General features: G+C 42.8%; 2 protein-coding genes across 2 annotated transcripts in view; one reads left to right on the top strand and one right to left on the bottom strand.

Annotated features, from left to right (window-relative positions):
• LOC145415549 (uncharacterized) overlaps positions 1-8,905 on the top strand; it is a 113,814-nt gene extending 104,909 nt beyond the window's left edge. Inside the window, exons 47-55 of the mRNA XM_080284772.1 lie at positions 1,035-1,157; positions 1,878-2,084; positions 2,456-2,638; positions 4,446-4,607; positions 5,249-5,536; positions 5,829-6,058; positions 6,811-6,956; positions 7,275-7,839; positions 8,429-8,905. Coding sequence (XP_080140898.1) covers positions 1,035-1,157; positions 1,878-2,084; positions 2,456-2,638; positions 4,446-4,607; positions 5,249-5,536; positions 5,829-6,058; positions 6,811-6,956; positions 7,275-7,839; positions 8,429-8,528 — 2,004 coding nt within the window. The 3' untranslated portion in view covers positions 8,529-8,905. The remainder of the gene's footprint in view (positions 1-1,034; positions 1,158-1,877; positions 2,085-2,455; positions 2,639-4,445; positions 4,608-5,248; positions 5,537-5,828; positions 6,059-6,810; positions 6,957-7,274; positions 7,840-8,428) is intronic.
• Positions 8,906-12,719: 3,814 nt separating this feature from the next.
• On the bottom strand, positions 12,720-21,422 carry LOC145415760 (pentatricopeptide repeat-containing protein 1, mitochondrial). The gene is made up of 11 exons (XM_080285000.1): positions 21,319-21,422; positions 19,976-20,811; positions 18,550-18,687; positions 17,866-18,040; positions 17,108-17,256; positions 16,158-16,699; positions 15,683-15,806; positions 15,117-15,221; positions 14,707-14,837; positions 14,332-14,506; positions 12,720-13,981 (listed from the first exon to the last, which is right to left on the bottom strand). The coding sequence occupies exons 2-11, from the start codon at positions 20,801-20,803 to the stop codon at positions 13,823-13,825; spliced, it is 2,526 nt and encodes an 841-aa protein (XP_080141126.1). The 5' UTR covers positions 20,804-20,811; positions 21,319-21,422; the 3' UTR covers positions 12,720-13,822.
• Between the last annotated feature and the right edge of the window lie 216 nt (positions 21,423-21,638).

Raw genomic sequence — 21,638 nt, 5'->3', positions numbered from 1 at the left:
TGACAGTCATAGCCAGAATTTATATATCAGCAGTTTGCTTTGACCTTAAAATGCCTACATATTTTTTGTATATATGGGTACAGTTAAGATGGGGGTGCAATTCAGTGATGTATTTACATCCAGAAGTAGGAAAGAAGTAGTTTTATCCCAAGGAAACAGTTAATAATGATACTTGATTTTCAGTGTTAAGTTGACTTGGCCATCCTGCAACAGAGTGCCTCATTCCTACAAAAATATGGGTGGGATGTATTTACATTTATTATTGCAAGGTATTTTGACTCATAGCCAGTTGGTGGTATGCAGTGCATTAGTGTGGATGTTTAGACCTGTAAGTGTGTAGCATATTTCACTGGGCAGACTTTGAGAAGTTTCTTATTCTGTCAAGTTTTTTCTTGCTTTTTGGGCTCTGCCTCCCTCCATTCTACAGTGGGAAGAGGTATGGATGATGATGATGATGACAGCAATGACAATGACAGTGATAATAATGATTGATGATGATGATGATGATATTTTGTGTGGATGATTGTGTGGCAATGATTAGGTGGATGTGCAGTGCGTCCCTGAGTGTGAGGCCTGGAGGGGCTAGGTTTATGATGGAAGAGTTAAGAGGTAGGATGGGATTGGAGTGTATTGGTGTTGTGATGAAGAGAGGTAGATTGAGGTAGTTTGGGCATGTGGAGAGGATGGGGGATGATAATTGGGTGCAGAAAGTGATAAGTGTTAGTGTTAGGGGTAGGGTTGTGAGAGGTAGACCATAAAAGATCTGGGACGAGGTCATTGAGTGTGACCTCAGGGATAAGGGAGAGAATAGGGAAGCTGCCAGAGATCGAGCAGCATGGAGAGCCACCATTAGGTGTCCAAGACTGACACATGCAAGCGCATTGGAACCGTCAAAAACAAAATGAAACAATTTCTTTATGTTGGTATACTCTTGATAGTTCTCTCACTTTTGTGCATTCTCTTTCCATACCTCAGCTGTCTTAAGGTGTTAGTTAGAGTCATGATCTTTAGGAATCTTTATTTTGTGTGAACAGGACTTACGCAAGAGCCTGGAGAAGGAACGTGAGAAAATTGTGAGCCTATACAGTCGTCTGGAGGAGGCGCGAAGTGAGGCGGCACCACGCACCACCACCACACCCTCAGTACAGGACCTGCAGGTGTGTAGGTTGTTTGGGGTTGTGTTAGGCAGGTGTTTGTAGCCTGCCAATGGGTACCCTGGTATGAGTATTCCTGTGTGAATATATCTGTCAGTTTTCCCATCTGTGTTTTATATGAATATGTGTGTCAGTCTGTCTGTGTGTTTCTGTTAGTCTGTCTTTCTGTCTGTGTTAATTATAGCACGTCCACTGTCTGCCTGATTTCAGTTCATAGAAGGTGAATGATAAAAAGTAGATAATCAAGATCAACATGTTTTTGGAACAGAGTTATTTAAAACAGTTGTAAGTGAGGACTGCCTATGTGGGATTTATCACAGGCCATATGTCTATGAGCATTTGTTTGGTTTTGAAGGTACGTAGCCTCTGATGGATGGAGTAATGCAGGTAAGGAAAGTTGACAAAGTAGATCTGTAAAGTCTGGGTTTGGTCAGTTGGTCCTGTGATGAAACCAGAGCGTGGTTGTGGCTGAGGGTTTGGTCTCTGTGGCATTTTGGATGAGGTAATGGATAGGGGTGATGTGGGTTTTCTGCAGCTTGACAAGCTTCAGCAAGTTAAGGTTTGGAGAGCCAGTGGACTCCTCTCTTTACTGTCCATTGAGCTGCGACCATTATGGCAGGTGCCTCTGCTACCAGAGTCTTCAAATTTAGTTTTGGATTGGGCATATACATCATATCAGTCCTAAGTGCTTCCCATGATACTTCATTCCTGCTGCCCTCACAGATGCAGCTGACAATGGAGCAGAATCAGCGGCAGGAGGCTGAGTTGATGTGTGAACGAGAGCGCATGAGGGCTGCTGCCAGCAGGGAAGAGGCCAGGGCAGAGCAGGCCAGGGCCAGGGTGGAGTTGGCTGAGGAGCAGGGCCGAGTCACACAGCTGACTAAGGCTGTCAGGACAGCTGAAAGTCAGAGGCAGGACCTCCTTAGGAAGGTAAAAAAGCCACTGTTTTGTGAACACTGTCTTAGGTTTAAATGACATTTATATATCCTGTTTCTGTTGTCAGGGCTTTGTTTTTATGTTATTTAAATTTTCTGTTATGTAGAAGACATGGCTGTAGTTTACTAACTGATATGTAAATTTGTAATAAAAAGAATCACACCATGCATTGTCCATATGGTGAGGGGCTAAGGTGTTGCCCCAGTTTAAAGATTTTTGTAGAAGCATGTAGCACTTTGCAAGTGGATGCTTTTCCTGGCATCAGTTGTTGGCCTTTGGGTGTGATGGAACATCAGACCTTTCGGTTAATACCACATGCTCATAACCCACTAGACAAAAGCCACATCTCTGTCTCTTGGCTGCAGTTGAGCCAGGAGAGGGAGCGTGTGCAGCACCTTGAGAGTCGACTGCGTGAGGCCGAGGGTGAAGTGCGGCGGCTGGAGAGTGAGGTGAGGACTCAGGGTGAGGCGCATCGTGAGGCAGCACACAGACTGAGGGAGGAGGCTCATCAGCTCCACCTTGCTCACACTCGCACCATTAACAAGCTTGTGAGTAAATCACACCTATCTACAGTATTACTCTTTCTGCCACTTCTCTTCGTCTTTTTCTTTTGTCTTTTTATATGCCATCCATACAGTTTTCAGTATTTACCATATACAGGCTCCACCTTTGCTCACCCTCACACTCTTCAGAATGTTTTAAATGCCCCCCCCCCCCCAGATATAGAGGCAAGATTTGCAGGCTTCACTTCATTCACACACTACCATCTACATCCTTATAATTATTGTACACTACAACTGTCTGTATTCATGTGTATGTTTAGCAGTCTTTATATTTATCTGTCATCCTGTCTGTATCTGGCAGTATATTTAAATTTAGATGTTGGTTTTTTATTATTTGTGTATCGCTCTCTCTCTCTCTCTCTCTCTCTCTCTCTCTATCTTTTTTTTTTTTTTTTTTTTTTTTTTTTATACAAGGAAGAAGGAGCCAAAGGCCAGGAGCCTGCACATTGTTCCTGGGGGGGGTGGGGGGAATCCGTACAGTGGTAGGTGGGGACGCTTACCATCCACTTACTCGATGTAGTGCTGCCCTCAGGTGTCTGTCCTTTCCTTTCCTCCTTCCTTCCTTCTTTCTTTCCTTCTTCTGTCGTTCTTTACTGCATTTTATCCTTGTCCTTCTGCCTACGGGTGACTTGACACTCTCTTTTCTATTTATTTTTCCTTCATTCTTTCCTCTTCCTTCAGCTTATGAGTGACTGTACACTGAATGACAAGCCAAATGGTTTCCTGTACACCAGGAAACCATTTACTACGCTGGGTGATAACCATTTACAAGTAACCAAATTATGGCGTCTGGTGGTTTAGTGGGTAATTATGGCACTCCAATCGGATTGAGCTGGTGAATGTTTATATCCAAGGGGTGGTTGGGTGTATTGCACACATAATGCCACTCAGGAATGAGTGAGGCTGGTCACTCTTATCTTAAATGTCAGGAATAACTTGCCTAGCCCCGGGCTTCTATGCTCCTCATGGGACAACGTAGGATTGGATGATGGATGGATGGATGACATTTTGAAATGCCTGGACACACTGCATTTGAAAGACTGGAGATCATAAGCAGTAGGAAGTACAGACAGAGGGAGACACTTCCAGAGTTGACCTGTTGCATACGCTGAAGACTGGGACTAACGGTTAACTCTTGCATTAGAGAGGTGAACAGAAAAGGGATGAGAGTTTGTTGCTAGATGAGTGTTACACATCCGTCATAGTAGTGGAGGAATGCAAGCAGACAGTTCAAAGGAGGAGTGACTATTGAAGCAGCGATAGAAATGAGATAAAGATGCAACAGTGTGGCTAAGAGACAGAGGTTGAAGGGAGCCAGTGAGAGGAGGAGAGTTAATGAGATGAAAAGCCTTTGACTTCACCTTGTTGATAAGAGCTGAATTTGGGGAGCCTCACCACACATGAGAGTTGTATTTTACACAGGTGGATAAAACTCACTTATAAAGTCAACAACTGTGCAGGGGTAAAGAAGGTATGGAGGTGGCTTAGCACACCCAACCTAATGTATCTGTATCCATAGTATCAAGTTCTGTCTGTCTGTATCTATACAAGTATCGATTCCCCCCCCCCCCAAGGCATTGCCCCTGGGTAGAGGACTTTTGGACTGGAGTGTGTAGCATTTTATGACCAGATGCCCTTCCTGATGTCTATCAATGACCCTTGGGTGGATTTGATCCTCCGACCCTTTGGTCAGAGCGGAGCGCTCTAACCCACTGAGCCAGTTCTTCAAAAAAAAAACAATGCAAGAGTCAAAAAACAGTTGCCTCCACCTTACTTACATCTTTCCCTCCAGGGTGAGGCGGAGGCAGAGGTATGCCGTGTGAGGCAGGAGACGAGTGCGGTGGTGCGTGAGGTGGAAGCAGGAAGACAGCGGGAGGAGCAGCTAAGGCAGGAACTGAGTGCTGAGAGAACTGCCAATGACAGGCACGGACTACCTGCACTGGCCAGGGTTAAGGTGTGGTAGGAGTGGTGGTTTATAAAGGTGTCTGTTGATTGTTTATCTTTTTTTAAGAGCTGGAATAGTTTTTTTTTTCCAGTTTACTATGGACTTGGGTGACTCTACATTGAGTGACAAGCCAAATGGTTTCCTGTACACCAGGAAACCATTTGCTGCGCTGGGTGGTTACCATATACGGTAACCAAATTTTGGCACTTGGTGGTTTAGTGGGTAATTACGGAGCTCCAATCAGTTTGAGCCGGTGAAGGTAATCCAAGGGGGTGGTTGGGGTTTCTTGCTCAAGTAATGCTACACAGGGATTGGTGAGGCTGGTCACTCTCATCTTAAATGTCAGGACCAACTTGCCTAGCCCCGGGCTCCTACGCTCCTCATGGGGCAACGTAGGATTGGATGATGAATGATGAATACTTTGGACTTCCAAAGGACTTTTTTAAAAACTGGCTAGTAGTGAGAACTTGCTTTATATATATCTGTATCTGTCTTTCTACCTGTGCCATTACTTTTACCACTAAAAGTAGAAGATTTTATTCACCTTTGGCTGTGAGTTGTGTGTTTTGTGTTCATATGTTAAGTGATTTGTCATCTGTTCACCTTTGTCCATCTGTGCATCAGCCTTTCCAACTTTTGTGTGTGTACAGAGTGTGGATGAGTTCTTGGGAGCACAACTGCAGGAGAACCTTGAGTTGTGTAAGTCTGTGCTGCGGCTGACAGAGCTGCGGCAGGAGGCTCAGGCCCGAATCTGTTCATTGGAGGACACCGTGGACCGCCTCACGACACAGCTGCGTCATGCCACCTCACATCAGGGTGGTGGAGAGGTGGACTGGGAGGCAGAGCGAGCTCACAGGGATATTGATCCAGCTAGAGCCAGGGCTGAATGCAGAGTGGCAAGGCAGCCAGTTGGACAAGTCACTGTGGATGAAGATAAGGTTAGTGATGGTGGTGTTATGGGTGATTCTAGGGGCTTCAGTAGCAAGTGAATGAATGTGTGGACCATTTAGTTGGGCAGACTTTGGGTAGTTTCTCCTGTCAGATTCCTTCTCTGTGGACCTTACATCATTCCGTCCTTAGGTGGGGAAATAAGTCTACTGTAGGTGATGACAGTGATGGTGATGATGGATCATTTCAGCAGCATCAGTACATGTATGGTCAGTACCTGAGGGGGCAGCACTGACTGAAGGTGGGGTGATGATGATGATGATGATTGCAAATATTTTACAGCTTCAGTACGTGTATGGTCAGTACGTAAGGGCTGAGCACCGAGTGAAGGCACTGACGTGGCAGAAGCGGTACCTGCTGGCATTGCTGCGTGGGTATGCCAACACTGAGACACACACACTGGCCAGATTGCACTCAATGGCCACACGCTACCACCCACACCAGCCCCTGTCCCTGCCACCACCACCACCCCCATCGTCATCACCACCCAAGTCCACACGCTATAAGTTCAGGTGAGAAATGTAGCTGTGTTCTGCATTGCATAGCAGAATGGAAATGACTTGTCTGTAGCACTACATTTGCTTTCCTTAAGATTAGCTCTTTGGATATGATGACATATTTTGTGCTTTATTCTTGTTACCTCAGAACAATTTGTTTCAGATTAGGGGAGACTTCAAACTGTAGGGGTTAGATATTTCCTTCATTTAGCTTCTTCATCATGAGATTTCTTATCCAAGCTGAATAGAATTGTCTGGAGCTAACAAAAATTCACCATAAAAGATTCTTCAGATTCAAGATGTTTGCCAAAGCCACTTGAAGTATGATGGTGATTATGCTGCCCATGTGTTGTTATTAGCACCACATTTGTTTCTTTACATTTTGTGTGTGTGTGTGTGTGTGTGTGTGACACTAGGCATAGGCTTCACAGCCTGCTCCCAAGGCCCAGTAGTCCTCCTACATACTATACACTTCTACATATCATCACTTCGGTGCAAACATCCATATTGAATATGTTAGGGCTTTCTCACACAGGAATGGTGTATTGGTCGTAGCAGGGGTATTTGTATGACATGTCAGTGGGTCTTCTGGAAGATCGTTAACGTCTGCTTTATGAAATTTGAATTCTTAAACTGTTTCCTGCCCCAGCGGGGATTCAAACCTGAGTCCATTAGGACTGTAGGCCACCTCTTAACCAATTCAGCCACTGCCTTCCCCCAAGGCTGCTATAACTTTTATGTTGATAATGGTGCACATATATTATCAGGGTGGTGGTGCTGGTTGTGGTGGCCCTGGCAAGGATGCAGGCACTTGTGGAGCGGCACAAGCACAAGAAGAGGCAGGGGGTGCTGTCGTTACTGGCCACACCCCCAACCCCCTCACCACTCCCAGCCATCATCACACCCACCCCAGGTTGGTGTAGCAAGCTTCGGGTCTGGTATGCTTTTCCTATAGTGCATTTTCTTTAACCTGATGAAGATCCCTAACCCCTTTTAGCTCATTTGATTACCTTGTGTTATTAGACTGGAGAATCAATTTGATAAGTAGTCAAGGAGACTTATTTGTACCTTATTACTGAGGCTCATGAAATTTTGGGCAACCGTGACCTAATATATGTCATGGATGTGGCCCAGTTCCATCAGATAAAAACCAACCAACTATAGTATGGCACCTGCTGATCACCGGCTCTGTTATGTATTTCTCATGTATATTTTTTTTTCCTTCCCTCAGAGAACAGTCGGCCAGGATCTTCAAGTAGTTTGCTAGGCGGGCAGGCAGTAGGTGGGACAGTGGGGGGTATGGCATGGCAAGATGGGGTTGCAGGCGAGGGAAGTGGGGCAACAGGTGGGCTACTAGGGGGGTCAGGTGGCATAGGAGGGAGGCTAGGTGGGTCTGTAGGAGATATAAGATTGGGGACAGGAGTGGGGCGTGGGATGAGGACACATACCGATGTAGGATTGGGATTAGGTGAGGGAGGACTGGGGAGAGGGACAGGAGTATATATAAGTGCATCTGGAGGGGATATAGGAATTGGAACAGGTGGGGCAACAGGCTTGAGAAGAGAGATTGGAACACGTACCAGCAGACCATATGGGACGGGGGCACATGGTGGAGTGAGAGCTGGGGCAGCATTGAGAGAGGCAGGACCCCATTCCAACCCCAGGGAGTGTAGTGGGATGACAGGTGGGGCGTGGCAAAGCTTTACGGGTCAGACTCCCCCCACTAAAGGGCCCCCCACCACCACCACTGCCACCACCACCACAACAGCTGCAGCAGAACCATATCTTGCACGCAGGTGGGGTAGCCATGAAGAGTTTTGAACATGTACATAACTTACTGTTCTGTGTATCTATCTGTCTGTCTGACTATCAGCCAATGTATTTGTCTATAACCAGACACCTTAATCATGGAGGGTATGCTCAGAAACAAATTGCCTCCATCTCAGCATCTTGTCTGCCATTAGGATACACTTCTTCCAGTTCACACCACATTCTTGGTTACTTCATCCTCCTCTTACGCATCTCTCATATACACTCTTCTAGTTAATCTCTCTGTTCTCTGCACCTGGCCAAACCATCTTGGTGTACACCTGTGAGCAAAAGTTCAACATTTCACTGCTGACTGTGGTAAGGTAAGGTGTTACATGAATTATTTGTATGTGATAGCAGCACGAAGCACACGAGAAGAGAGTACGAGAAGGAAGGATATTTGCTCATATTTGAGGAGGATTATGAAATATGCATTTGAAGGCAGGACACAATGCTGGCAGAAGGTTGGTGAAATTTTGCTCACAGTGTACTTCTCGAGCACTTTACAACTTAAGCACATCAACACTGCAGTGCTCCTTAGCTTCTCTGTGACCATTTTGCTTCCCCCTTTTGCAGAAACCTGTTCCCTGAGGGCGAGCCTGTGAGCCTCAACGAATACATCGAACGCCTTGACAGCATCCACTCCACCCTCGGCATCCACCCCAAGCAGGCCTGAACCCCACCTCACCACAGCCCACAATCCATTGCTGGGGTTGTGGGAGTGGTGTAATTGAAACCTTCTCTACAAAGACATAATTTGCTTTTTTATTTTTAATAATCTGTCTCTGGGCAGTTTGATTCAACTTAGGAAATTTGAACTGAAGGGATCATATATATCACCATCATCATCATTATCATCAGCAGTAGCAGCACCAGCATCATCACCACCCCAACAAGGGATGACCATGACAGAACCATCTGCAGGTTTCTTTATCCACACATACCTCTTTCACATTTAGTGGTCCTCACTAAGTTGAATTAAATTGCTTGATGGTAGCTTAATTAAACTGCAAGTATGTCCCTGTACAGTAGTATCATGTGCCATTACAGTTCCAGAAGTTTATTTATTATTATTATTATTATTATTATTATTATTTCCTCACCTTGCCCTTGGGTGGGAAAGGAGGTCCAGGTGATGATGAATGATGATGATGATGATGATTATTGTTAGTATCATCATCATCATCATCATCATCATTATTAATACAGCCTGAGGCCCCTATATTCCACAGTAGGTAACATTGAATTGGCTCTTGGTGTTTACAGGGTAGCTCAGTGACTCATACAAACTGAAACCAAAGTCATTAATTATAGAGTCTGTCACAGATTTGTTGATGGTATCCTGTATTCTGTCCATTAATTTTAGCTTCTCGTGGGAGCTGAAATATATTGCCAAAATTCTTGACTCTCTACACTAATATAATAATTTTTCCTTCAGTACAGGTAAAGCTAATACATTGTACACTCTGTCAAAAAGTATTAATACTTTTCTGTCTTGACATTTGAAACAGTTGACAAACGTGAAAATATTCTCCAATATATGTGTGCCTACCTGCTATTTTTGTCGGGACTGCATACAGAAGGAATAATGAAATACAATATCCGTTCAGGAATATTTACCTTAGACAAAAGTGTGAAAAGCGACAATGTTTATGGCAAAAGCATCAGTCTGCTGGTGAAGGAAACTTTAGTGTTCATTGTGTATGAAGTATTTACTGATTTACATTTTATTTTAGTTTGTGATCTGAAGGATTCTCATTATTTATACAAGGGAAGATTTGTTTAATTGATTTAGTTCTGCTTTTATATGGAGGCCAGTTAGGATAAGGATAATAATCGTGGTAGTGTTTATGTTGAGAGTTGGTCTTTCTTGGTTTGATTTGAGTTCAGTGTGTATGAGAGGCGAGGAAGAGGTCTTTCAGTGCATTTGATCTCTTAAATTTAGTGTCTCATAATGTTTTGAACCCAGTCGCTGCTGTATTTTAGTTGAATCATTTGTTGTTGATACTGTATTTTGTAAAGGGTAACTCTTGCACCATGAGAGGGTCTTCCTGAGCAAAATAAAATCATCCAGTGGTTGCAAGAGTAGAATTGGAAGAAGGGACCCAAGAGCCACGTTTTCCATTTGCTTTTGTAGTTTGTGATTATTTAAAATGAGACATTACTTTTTTAATTCTGATGTTCCTGTAATTTAGAGGGGTCATATTTAGGTGGCACAAGAGGCTTCATAGCACCTCTTCCTTAGTGATTTATTCTGCATATTACACCTTACAGCTCTATTCCATACTGTTTATTTTCCTGCAATATTGACGTAGCTTGAATTCCTAGCATACAGGAGGATATTGAGATGTACTCTGCAGAATGAGTTACTAAAGACAAGGTGTTAGGAAATCAAAGCCAATAGAAGTATGATCCTAGGTGATAAGAGGATTTATTTCTGTCTGTCTGTAGTTATATAGTGACCTATTCTTGCCTCAGGTCAGCATGTTTGTTTGGTCTAAGATGGTCAGGTAGTTTGCTGATAAGAAACAACTTGCTCCAGTTTGGCCCCTTCATGTCGAGAGCTCATCTTCAATCTGTCTGTTTTCAGTTTAACTTGGTCTACAGTTGCAGTTTCCCCATCTTCAGTGTTGAACATTGCAGTAGATTAGCACTAAAATAAGGTGCTAGTCACAAAAAAGCTTTTTGGAAAGGGTGCTGACTTCTAGGATTTTTTTATTTTGCCATTGAGTTACAGGATGTGAGCTGAAAAAGCACTTAGTTAAATTGAGTGAATTATTGATTATTTAGTGTCACCATAGTGAAGGGGTCAACGCAGCTCTCAAGTCAGTACTCATTTACACTCATTCAGATTCACTGTGCTCAACTTTCCCATGGTTCACTAAACTCTCAACCCAACTAACCTCATGTAGTATTGGGAAGTAGGGCTTGGGTGTTGATGATGATACTAAATTCCGTCTGTGTAGTTCAGGTTGGCCTTGTGGTTCAGGAAATGATCGCATGTTACCATATAAAAAGGTACATTGACAGTGCTGGGGACACTGCTTATTCGCAGTCTCATACTGGCAGACTGGATAACACTGTAGACAACGCATGTACTCAATGCAACACTACACCTCATGCCATGCAATACTTAGGATCATATTCTATATGGCATTTTGAAATTTTCAGCACTTCTTCCTTAGCAGTTTAGTCTGCAAATTAACTTGGTAATCTGTTGTAAGTCACTGATGTAAACAATGTTGATATTGAAACAGTGTAAATGGCATGGATGAAAATATTATGCTGTAATGTGCAAAATAAATGGCCAAGGAAGAGATGGTATGAAACCTCGTATGCCATCTAGAATGTGACTCATAATATCAACACAGCATCTCCAGTATCTTGGGCCTACACTGTTTGCCCTGGCTGGGTCACTGGCTTGGCTGTCTGTGTGCTGCAGGTCTTCTCAGTCAGAGCAGATCACAAGGTTGTCCAACAGTAGTACCAGTAATTGTAGAAACAGCTGTTATTCTTGCCTTTGCTTCCTAGTGTTTGTTATGAAATGTACAGGTATCAGGTTAAATATTTCATATCTATAGCAAAACCACTGTTATCACAATAGTTACTAAATGCACAATATATACAATATATTCAAAATATAATATGCTTCCTAGTCATGCAGTTACCTGCTGGAAGGAGAGAGAGCTATTTGTTGAGCTTCCGTCACGTGAGTTGTGAGGTATAACTGTACTGGTGCTTAAAGGTTTGTCATGTAATGGAACTTGTCATTTGCTGCTGTGTTTTAGCTCATTCTGACGCCTGGTGGTATAGCAGTTCAAAGTGCCAATCAACGTGAAATTCAGATCCTGTGTGTATTAGTTTGAATCCTTAACCTGTGCAGTGTGTCACAACTTCTTATTTATGGAATGCAAGCCTCGGCTTACTCGGCGTCAAGTAAACTTACACTTCATATTCAGCACTGAGGTGGCTCTTATTGTGGGTAAATGCACTTCCATGGGTTGAGGCAGCTGGAGGGTATTAAATCATGACTGCTGCCAGGGGTGTAGGTTGGTCACCTACCCTTAAATGTTCAGGACTACAGTAGTCAGGCCTCAAACTCCTACATCTTGTAAGGGGTAATATAGGGATGGGCTGTTATCACCACAGGTCATGTATCGTTATGCATAATTCAAAGAACTAGTCTTATATGATTATTTTTCTAAGAATTGTAGTTAAAAAGATATTAAAAAATGTTAAATGTAACAATATCATTAAGCTTATCACTAATGTAGCACGAGATTTTATAATGTACTGTATTTACTGGTCTTTTATATAAACTGGATAATTTTCCCCAAGGTCTTTGTAACCTCTATTGAGGTAGATCAATCAGAGGAATCAGGCACTTTTTTTTTTTATAAGATAGTGGATAATCGTATAGCATCGTTAAAAAACTCGAACATGCCTGCATGCGTTGGCCTTGGTCACCTTGTGGCAGCTCTTCACACTACTCAAACTGACAGTCTCCCTGTTCAGTCCCTTGTCCCTGAGGTCACGTTCGGTGACCTTGTCCCGGGTCTTTTTCAGTCAGCCTTTTGTAACCCTGAGGTCACACTCTATGACCTTGTCCCAGGTCTTTTTCAGTCAGCCTCTTGTAACCGTACTACTGATATTCTCACTCCTCACTTTCGGCAGCCAGTCATCATCATCCAGCCTCTCCACATGACCAAATCATCTCACTCTAGGAAATAATGATAATTTTTTTAAGCGTTTAGATTTATGGAGAGTATGGTTATGACGATAACTATTTAATACTTTTATTCGTCTGGTAGTTAGGGTCCAGGAGGAGAGAGAAACAGCTGTAAAGTGATGAGGAACCAGTCAGCACCCCATGTATTGAGATCAGGCTTTGGACATGAAGGTAATTACATTTATATGCAGTTACTTAGTAAATTACAATACAGTTATGTACACAGCCAATACATACAGCATTATGAAACACATACTTAGTATATACAGTAAGTACAACATGCATTTGATATTACAAAATTATAGTTTTCCACAAGTCAGGTGAGTATTGAGACCCCCAGAGTTTGTGACAACCTTAGCATATTCTTGTTTTATCTGTGTTGGAAGCTGTGACAGTGGTACACTATAAGATTTAAATACGGACATGCATCACTCATGTACCTAAAGTTGACTAGTTTATGATACTGTACTTAGAAAACACACATTTCTCTGTAGCAGCTTTAAGCACTGTTCCACTTCCCATAAATCTAGTCATTTTCCAGCCTGACAAGCCCATCTTTAATCATCCAGTCCACCTCCAACCTTCTCACTCTAGTCTTATCCTCCAATCAGTCACCTCATCACCCAGGTTTCTGATGTTTCCCCCTAATCATCTAATCCATCCCAGCTTCATCCCATCTGTCAGAGCCAACGATCCCCTGTCATCAAACCTAGCTTAAGCCTGTCCACATTCTTTGAGTCGGATCTATGCTAATCCCTTCACTCAAGCCACCCTCAGTCTGCCTCCCACCACCACCCATTCCATCCGAAGTATCCCCCAGTCAGCTCTAAGGCTCGTATTCTTGTTGGATAAGAATGCTCCCTATCACCTCTTCCTTACTATTTTATATTTGTAAAGGGCAAGTTCATATTCTCTTAAATGTTATGCAGTGTGTATTGGTGTTATCAGGATTTACATACCATACAATATCAATACTTTCAATAAGAGGATTTATTTTTTATTTTATTCAAGCTGTCTGCAGTTGAATTTACTTAACTTAGAAGACTGACCCTGATGTGCTGAGTATAGCTTTCATTAACTACTAGCTGGATCTTATTAGCCAGTAAAGTCATCTGTAGGTAGCAAGAATAATATTGTATATAATAAGATGTCCTTGGAGTGAAGAGGTAAATTATAGCATTCAAAATAAATCCCAACGGAAAAGCTGTAAGTAGGCAACTTAAGCCATTAAGAATATGGGCCTAAGCCTCCCCTGCCACACTGCATCCCTCTTCCATTCTGTACTGTGCCCAGGGGTGGTCAGGCAGCTGCACATCCGATGTCTTCAACCACTTCTTGTACTCCAGGAGGAACAGCCGTGCTCCATCCACCTTCCACTTAGACATCTTCTCTCCTCCCTCCTGTAGAAGTTGTAGATTATCATCATCATAATCATCACTTATTGTGGTGTTTCTGGTTATTAATGGAAGCACTGCAAGCACTGGATATGGTTTGTTTACATGCCACAGAACAGAGTGTATTCAGCAATTTGGCTGAAAAGCCAAATGCACTTTTATTTTAATGATTTTGCATATAGCCAAAAAACTGAGGCCTTACATGCATTTTCTCAATCTGTGAGAACAAGATGGTTAGTCTCAACTCTATCTGTCCAACACCTTGTAATTGCCATGACATAAAATACCCATTAATAATCAATACCACTACTATTCATACTCCCACTGCCACACTGAAGGTGGGTGTGTGAACTGACCTGCTTTAAGAGGAGGTTCTTTGCCCTGACCCGACCTCGCTCCAAACTTTCCAGCAGCTGTGTGTTGGGTGTCAGGTCGCGCCTCCGCATCTCACACAACATCTCTAGTGCATAGTGGAAGTTGCCAACCACCAGCCCATTCTTGGTCAGGGCACTCATTATCTCAAGGTTAGGTCTGTTGGGTTAAGTTACAAGAGGGTCATTATTTTCAGTAAATTAACTCTGAATTTAAGATGTCATACCAATGTTGTTACCAAGACAGACACGGACCACTATGGTTACTACAGAGAAAAGTGAAGAGAAAAGAATAGAGGACAGGGAAGAAGAGAAGGAAAATGAGGTTAGGATAGGAAATTCAGCGATACTGTATCTGACCTAAAATTTGCCATGTCCATGTCGTTAAGGAGTTGTGTTGCATCATGGAGGTTATGGCAGCCCAGGGCCAGACATCCAAATGTTACCAAGTCTGGCAACAGGTGGTGATCCTGCATCACGTCCAAAACAGCCTGGGAGTGGATTAATTATAGGATTGTCGTCATCATCATCATCAACTGGGGTGTCATCATAACTTTCAACTGATAAAGACCTGGTTTATCTATCAGTCAACATTGTCAAGTTGTCTACAGTTCAGTGCTGGTTTATCTATTAGTAAACATAAGTCAAGTTGTCTACAGTTCAATGTATTGTACTCTATCTTCTTATCCGCTACCTGAAAGATAATCCCTCATTTCATAAAAAAAATCAACAAAATCAGTTTCAACTTTTCAACTTCATTATTGTCTAACCTTAGCTGCCTGTAGGTCACCCCTCATGGTGCGCTTGCGAATGACCATGTTGCAGAACTGTGTGTCTGGTTGCAGTCCGATGGTTCTCATGGATTGTAGCAGTGCCTGATAATATCAAATAGTTCCTCATCGTAATCATATCATGACCTCTTTTTCCCATCCATGGATGGGGTGAGGTAGGGCCAAGGAACAAGGAGGGAGAAAAAAAAACAATGTGAAATAATCAACAGCATTTCTGTGAAATTAGCCACACTTTCAATTACTCGCCAAGCAAGCCCCAGAATCATGACTCTACGTCACAAGGACACCATCCACATTTTTTAAAAATAGACTGTTGGCATTAGAAAATCATCTAGCCCTGACATCCACCATTCAGTTAACACATTATGATGCTTCATTATACTTTTGTTAAACCCTATGAAAGCAGGTATTCATGGCAGTGACTTGTTAATTTTACTTTCCATTTACAGTATGTTTTCTGTGAACAGTTACCCTGCTGGTAAACACTATCCTTGCATCTCGCTCCATCCCTCCATCCTATGTTCCTCCCATCCCTTTCCCCTTACCTCCTCTGCTGGTGTGTCAGAAGGTAAGGAAGTAAGCAGCTGCGTGACGGTCTTTAAGTCTGGGTTCACCTTGTCTTTCATCATCTGCTTCATCAGTCCTTTCACCCCACCCAATAGAGCCAGTCTGAAAGTAGTGACCATTTTGTATTCTCTATACAATTACTTTCATTGATAAGGTTAGGTTAATTTTGTTTCAGGACCAACTTGCCTAACCCCGGGCTTCTATGCTTCTCATGGGGCAACACAAGATTTGATGATGAATTTTGTTTAAAATAGTTTAGTTTAGGTTAGTTTAGATTTAGGAATCCAGTGAAAAACACCCTAAATCTGTATCACATGACTCATTGGCACATGACCTCTGATTCTGAACTTGGTCAGCACTTGTGATGAATGAAGGTGAGTTATGTGTTATGTGAAGCTTAAATGTGCCATAACAAACCATCCCTTAAAAATGCAAAACCACAACTCTTCCAACCTGTCCTGTGGTTTGTCCAGTGCCTCAAGTGCCACCACGACCCCGGCGGTCACCTCGTGTCCTAAGATATCCGGCAGTCCGCTGTTCGCCACCTCCATCACCTCCCTCTGCACCTCCACCTCTGTAAACTCTCTCTCCTGGGGGCGTGCTGGGGAACTAAGGTCCATATTTCGTTGATGCCTGGTACTTTGGGAACTAAAACTGTCTTGTATGTTTTGGGGACTAACATCATTTTTGCTGGTGCTTTTATCCTTAGTACTCTGGGAAAAGGAACTGAAACTGTCGTTGTTCACTTCTGTGGCAGTCTGTGTGTCATTAACATTACCAGCTTTATCATCAATGTCCAGAAGTAGCACTTTCTCAGTGATGGTTTTCTTGGATGACCCAGGATTCTTGCAATGTGATGTGTGTTGCTGTTGGGGGTTAAGCAGCTGAGAGGTGAGGGTGGGGTCTCCAGCCTGACACTCAGCAGTGCAACGGATCAGAAGGTTGTATGAGTAGATGTCCGGTTTAAGGTTCAGCTCACGCATTTTACGCCACACCTGTGCATTTAGAAGAGAAGACAAACTTATGATCCTCATGTGTGAGTGGGGAGTTTTCCCACACCTGAACCTGGGAGGAAGAAAACTCATGCCACATCTGCCTTGGCAAATATAAAACTCATGCCACATCTGCGCATGTTTAAAAAAATTTAACTTGTGCCATACTTGCATATGGAAAAAGAAACCATTACACATGTGGAAGAAAAATCCAGTTACACCATGCCTGTCCTGGAAGGGTAGGGGGAACATGTCAGGAAAAATCTTATGGTGCAGCTGCTCAGGTAGAGAAAAATTAGTGATTCTAATTTTAAACAATAAAGGACTGAGCAGCAGAGGGAATGAAGTCATGATAACGATACTATTGACGATGATGATGACAATGGATGTTTTACGCCATGAAATACTGACCATGATGGCATGTCTAAAGCCTGTTGTGGTGTCACTGATGCAGGCCTGAAGGAGGAAGTTCATGGTCTCAGTGGTGACAACAAGGCCATTAGCAACCATCTCATCAACTATTTGGAAGGCCGTCTTGATGTCCCCACAACGACCGAATGCTGGGTGTAAAGATACCAGAGTTAAGAGGGTGGTATTAATCTCCGAAACATCTGCCATGATTAACAAGAGATCGAGCTGGCTGGATGAATGTTGTGAGAAGTGCATGACCAAGCATTTGGCACCCATTTTTAATGTGACAGTATCCGGACTGACTCTTATCAAATACATTTATGTGAAGCTACAGAATGTGGTGAATGTTTTTGGCATATCAGATAGAGCCAGGATTCAAGGGGCTTGAATGATGAGTGAATGGAAGCATAGCCCATTGGCTTGGGCAAACATGGGCTGTCTGGATGCTGCTACTCCTCACCCTGCCCTGGGGTAGGAAAGGAGGTCTGGATGATGATGATGGTATTAATCTCCGTAATTAAGGCCTTTGGATACAAGGTCACTGCATCATTGTTATTTCAAATGGGTAAGAGCTGAACTAATTTAAATACCAAAACATTCTTTTCTGTTATACTAAAATTTTTTCTTTTAACTGTAAAGGTGCAACCATGTTTCAAGTGCTAGTGAATTCCATTGGAAGAACGGGTTAAATAAAATAAATAAATAAATAAATATATATATATATATATATATATATTAATTACTATTAATCATCTCACCTTTGATCATGGCATGTGAGGTAATCTGATTGAAAGGATATGCTTTTTCTATGAGCTGTTCACGCAGCCGTGTAGCTCGATTCAGCCCGTCAGTGGTGGGCCAGGGCGAATGTGCACATGCCGTGAACAGTCCTGTGTAAACCAAGTCTCTCGCTTCCAAATTACGCTGCTTCATCTGTGTGTACACCAGAAAATTGACAAGAGAAATGGCTAATACATAAAAACAGTCTGTAAGAAGCAGAACATGCAATACTGTACTGTATACATAATACCACCAAGGATAGAATGCTTGTCATTTGTCTTTAAATGTACTAGTCCAGGACAGCCTAGTCTAAAGCACCTGTATCTTTCACGAGGACAAGATGAAATTGGCTGTTAATCAAGAACAGCTTGTGGGATGGAGCTGAAAGTACCACAGGCTAACATTATTATATGATTGGGTGGGTATCTCATTACACTGGCAGTCTGTTGGTAGTTATAAACTTGTGTATCATTTCCTTTTCTAGATACTGCCTGCAACAATTATTATTAGTGGGGAATGGTATGATGATGGTTGCTTGATTATTCTTTTTAGGTAATGATGTATGATGATTTTGGTGATGGTGATGATGAAGTGGAGGATGATTGTGTGATATTTGTCTCAGAGGTGATGATGATGACAATGAAGAACAATGAAGTAATGACCTGGTTATACAGCTGGAATGCTTTCTTGGTGTATCCAGCACGACCACAGGCATTGATGAGGACGTTATAACAGAACTCATTTGGCCGAGCACGCACACTGGGCATCTCCACCTCCAGGATATGCAGCGCCTCGGCCAGCTGCAGAAGCAAGATGCAATTGGTAAAATAATCCCATTGACATACATGCAATCACCAGACCTTTTCCCTCAGCTACAATACAGCCAGTTTGTTTACATCTGATGGAACTGGGCCACTCAGAACTTGAATAACAAGTCATGGTTGCATGAAATTGCGATGAGCCTAGTTATACGGTAGGCATGACTTTCCTTGGTATAATAATTAAAAATTTATCCTCCACCTTGACTATACTTGGCCACTTACTTGCTGAAACTTGGCTATGATGTAGAACTGTAGATGTTTGACGGATGAAAACAGCCTACAATAGCACTTTCGACCACTTGACTAATAACATACAGAAAATTCCCATTATAAAGTATGTCCCAGGACTTGATGTACTAACTTAGTCATTATGCTTTTCAGTCAGTATGGAGCTGAAATTATTGATGACCTTATGAATGAAGTGGTCTTGCCCATAATTCACCCGTAAAGATGGAAGGAATAATAATGAATAGTAACCAAGCCATAATATGGCTGTATGGCACTGTAGGAGTAGAGGGAAAATAAAGGCCAGAAAAAATAGGGTAATATCAAGATGAGAGGTAGGACAGAAGAGCAGATGATGACTGTATGGAGTGAAAGATGAGACAAACACGCCTCTTTTAGTCATCTCTTATGACAAGCAGGGATACTGAGGACACAGTAAGCATTCTTTCCCCTCCTCCCCTTGGAAGGAGTTTGTTCTGTACATGAACATTGTCTTACAATACCCTGTGGTCATGATTATGTTCCTAAATACCATAACTTTTTATCATATTGTTAACTGAGGAAACAGCAAAACTCACAGGTAGCAATGGAGTTTGCATGAGTACTTTGCCATGTGGAGAGGATGGAGGGTGAAAGACTGACGAAGAGAGTGTATGTGAGTGAGGTGGAGGGGGGAAGAGGGAGGGGGAGGCCAAGGATGAGATGGAGGGATGGGGTGGAGAGGTATATGAGAGAGGGGGGTGCGAGTTGGGAGCAGGGTAGTGAAATGGCAGGGGACAGGGCGACTTGGAGGCGATTTGTTTGTGGCCACCCCAAACGGGATTGAGGCGTCTGGCAATAGATAGATAGATAGACTTTGCTTGTTATTTCAACTGCATTTTACCTGTTATTTCCATTGTTTTTATCTGTAATTTGAACTGTATTTTACCTCTTATTTCAACTGTATTGTAGCTAATAATTCAACTGTATATCATGTTATTTCAACTGTATTTCATCTGTTACTTCAACTGTATTTGAGGTAAAATGAAACAAGGTCACTTACCCTCCTTTCTCGGCAAAGGTTCTTCATCCGCTGTCCATACCATTGGGGTCGGTGCTTCCTGGCTATCCGTGCCTCCTCGAACCTTTCCTCTCTCCTGTCCCCTTCATCGCCTTCCTCGGCCTTGTATGCTACCTTGCGTATGATGGTTCCAAAGCTATCGGGATGTTTGGGGCTCTGTGTTCCGCTGTTGACCCCAGAGTTATCCGTAAATTCAGGGTTTTGTGCTCTGCTTTTACTCTCAAAATTATCAGGAATGATGGGGATTTGAATGCCGCTGGTGCTATCATGTTCTGTGGCCGGAACCTGACTGGCAGCTCGAAGTTCACTCATCTCTCCTGTCACGTCGGTGGTGTTGTGGTATTTCCTGTTTTCACTCTTTCGGATCTGGTGGTTGTAGTCCTCCTCGCTGTCATCCTGGAACCCTTGCAGGAACTTGAGAGTCTCATTATATTTGGTGTCTCGGAACTGCCTCCATTTTTCCAATGTGGCCTTCTCCAAACCTGCCTTGGCTCCAGCATCCCTCTTAACATCAAAATTTCCTGCTTGACTAAGTGGCAGAACATCTCTTTTTGTATCAAAATGCCCTAGTTGGCTATTCTCTGGCTTGGGAAACTGTTTATGCCTTTTCGTTTTGGTGCTTTTCTCTTTCCCAAGGCTGCCTCTACTCCCGGACTGAGCTGCCAGCTGTCCAAATGTGTCAGGGTCGATGCCAGTGTGGTTGGCCTCAGTTCTTGTGGCGGAGGAATAAATGAGGCGCTGGAAGGTGTAGCTGAGGCTGGATGTCCACACGGGCAGACATCGCCCTAGATTCAGTTTCACAGTATACATCCTCACACCTGTTAACACAAAATGCTATGACCATTTACAGCAGCACAGTGCAGCTGCATTGCATTATTTATTAATATTTCATTAATATATTTGTTTCCTGTACCTTTCATCAAATCAACCAGTACCCATATTAAATATTAAGTGTCAGGTAGAGATACACATGAAAAAGAGAGGAAGGGGGTTAAATGTTAATCTTTGACTACAAAGCCTGATTTGTTTTTGCTCTGCTTTAACCAAGTTGAACTCGATCAGTGTGCTGTGATGTAGAACTCAAGACATAGTAGTAGTAGTAGTAGTAGATGGGGCGTAGCCTTTGTATCGGCGCCCGCTCCTTATCCTTTTCAGTCCTGACTGATCTGTCAGCTTTAACTAAACTTCAGCCTAGATCATCAGGCGCTAGGTGTTACTGTATGAAAATGAAATTCGTCTGCAACCCACCATGCTCTCGATTCTTCTCAGGATAGTATTTGTTACAATCCAGAACCGACATATATTTTACATGATATCGACAGTACCTTAAAATTCAGCAGCAACGTAATTATTTTTCATATCGACGTAATGTTTCTTTGAAAAATTAGCACTTCTCAGAAGCGAAGTAAAGCCATCGATTCGAAAAGTGAATTCGGCAATATAATTTTTTCGGCCTTCCACAAATTTTTTTTTTTTCCCTTGTGCAGCTCGCGGCTTCATTATATGTTACTATATACTGTACTTGGAATAATTTAGTGGATGCGACGCTATATATTTTAGGCATCCATGATGCATCTGTAAAGTAGCCCCCCCCCCCAGTCCCTTATGAATGAATAACACTCGATAAAAAAGAAGAAGACGTAAT

This window comes from Coenobita brevimanus, chromosome 103 (genome assembly GCF_032717465.1).
Source record: "Coenobita brevimanus isolate Jiangsu-jjx chromosome 103, ASM3271746v2, whole genome shotgun sequence".
Taxonomy (NCBI): domain Eukaryota; kingdom Metazoa; phylum Arthropoda; class Malacostraca; order Decapoda; family Coenobitidae; genus Coenobita; species Coenobita brevimanus.
The sequence above is the reverse complement of the archived record's forward strand: the minus strand, read 5'-3'. Positions and strand labels throughout refer to the sequence as shown.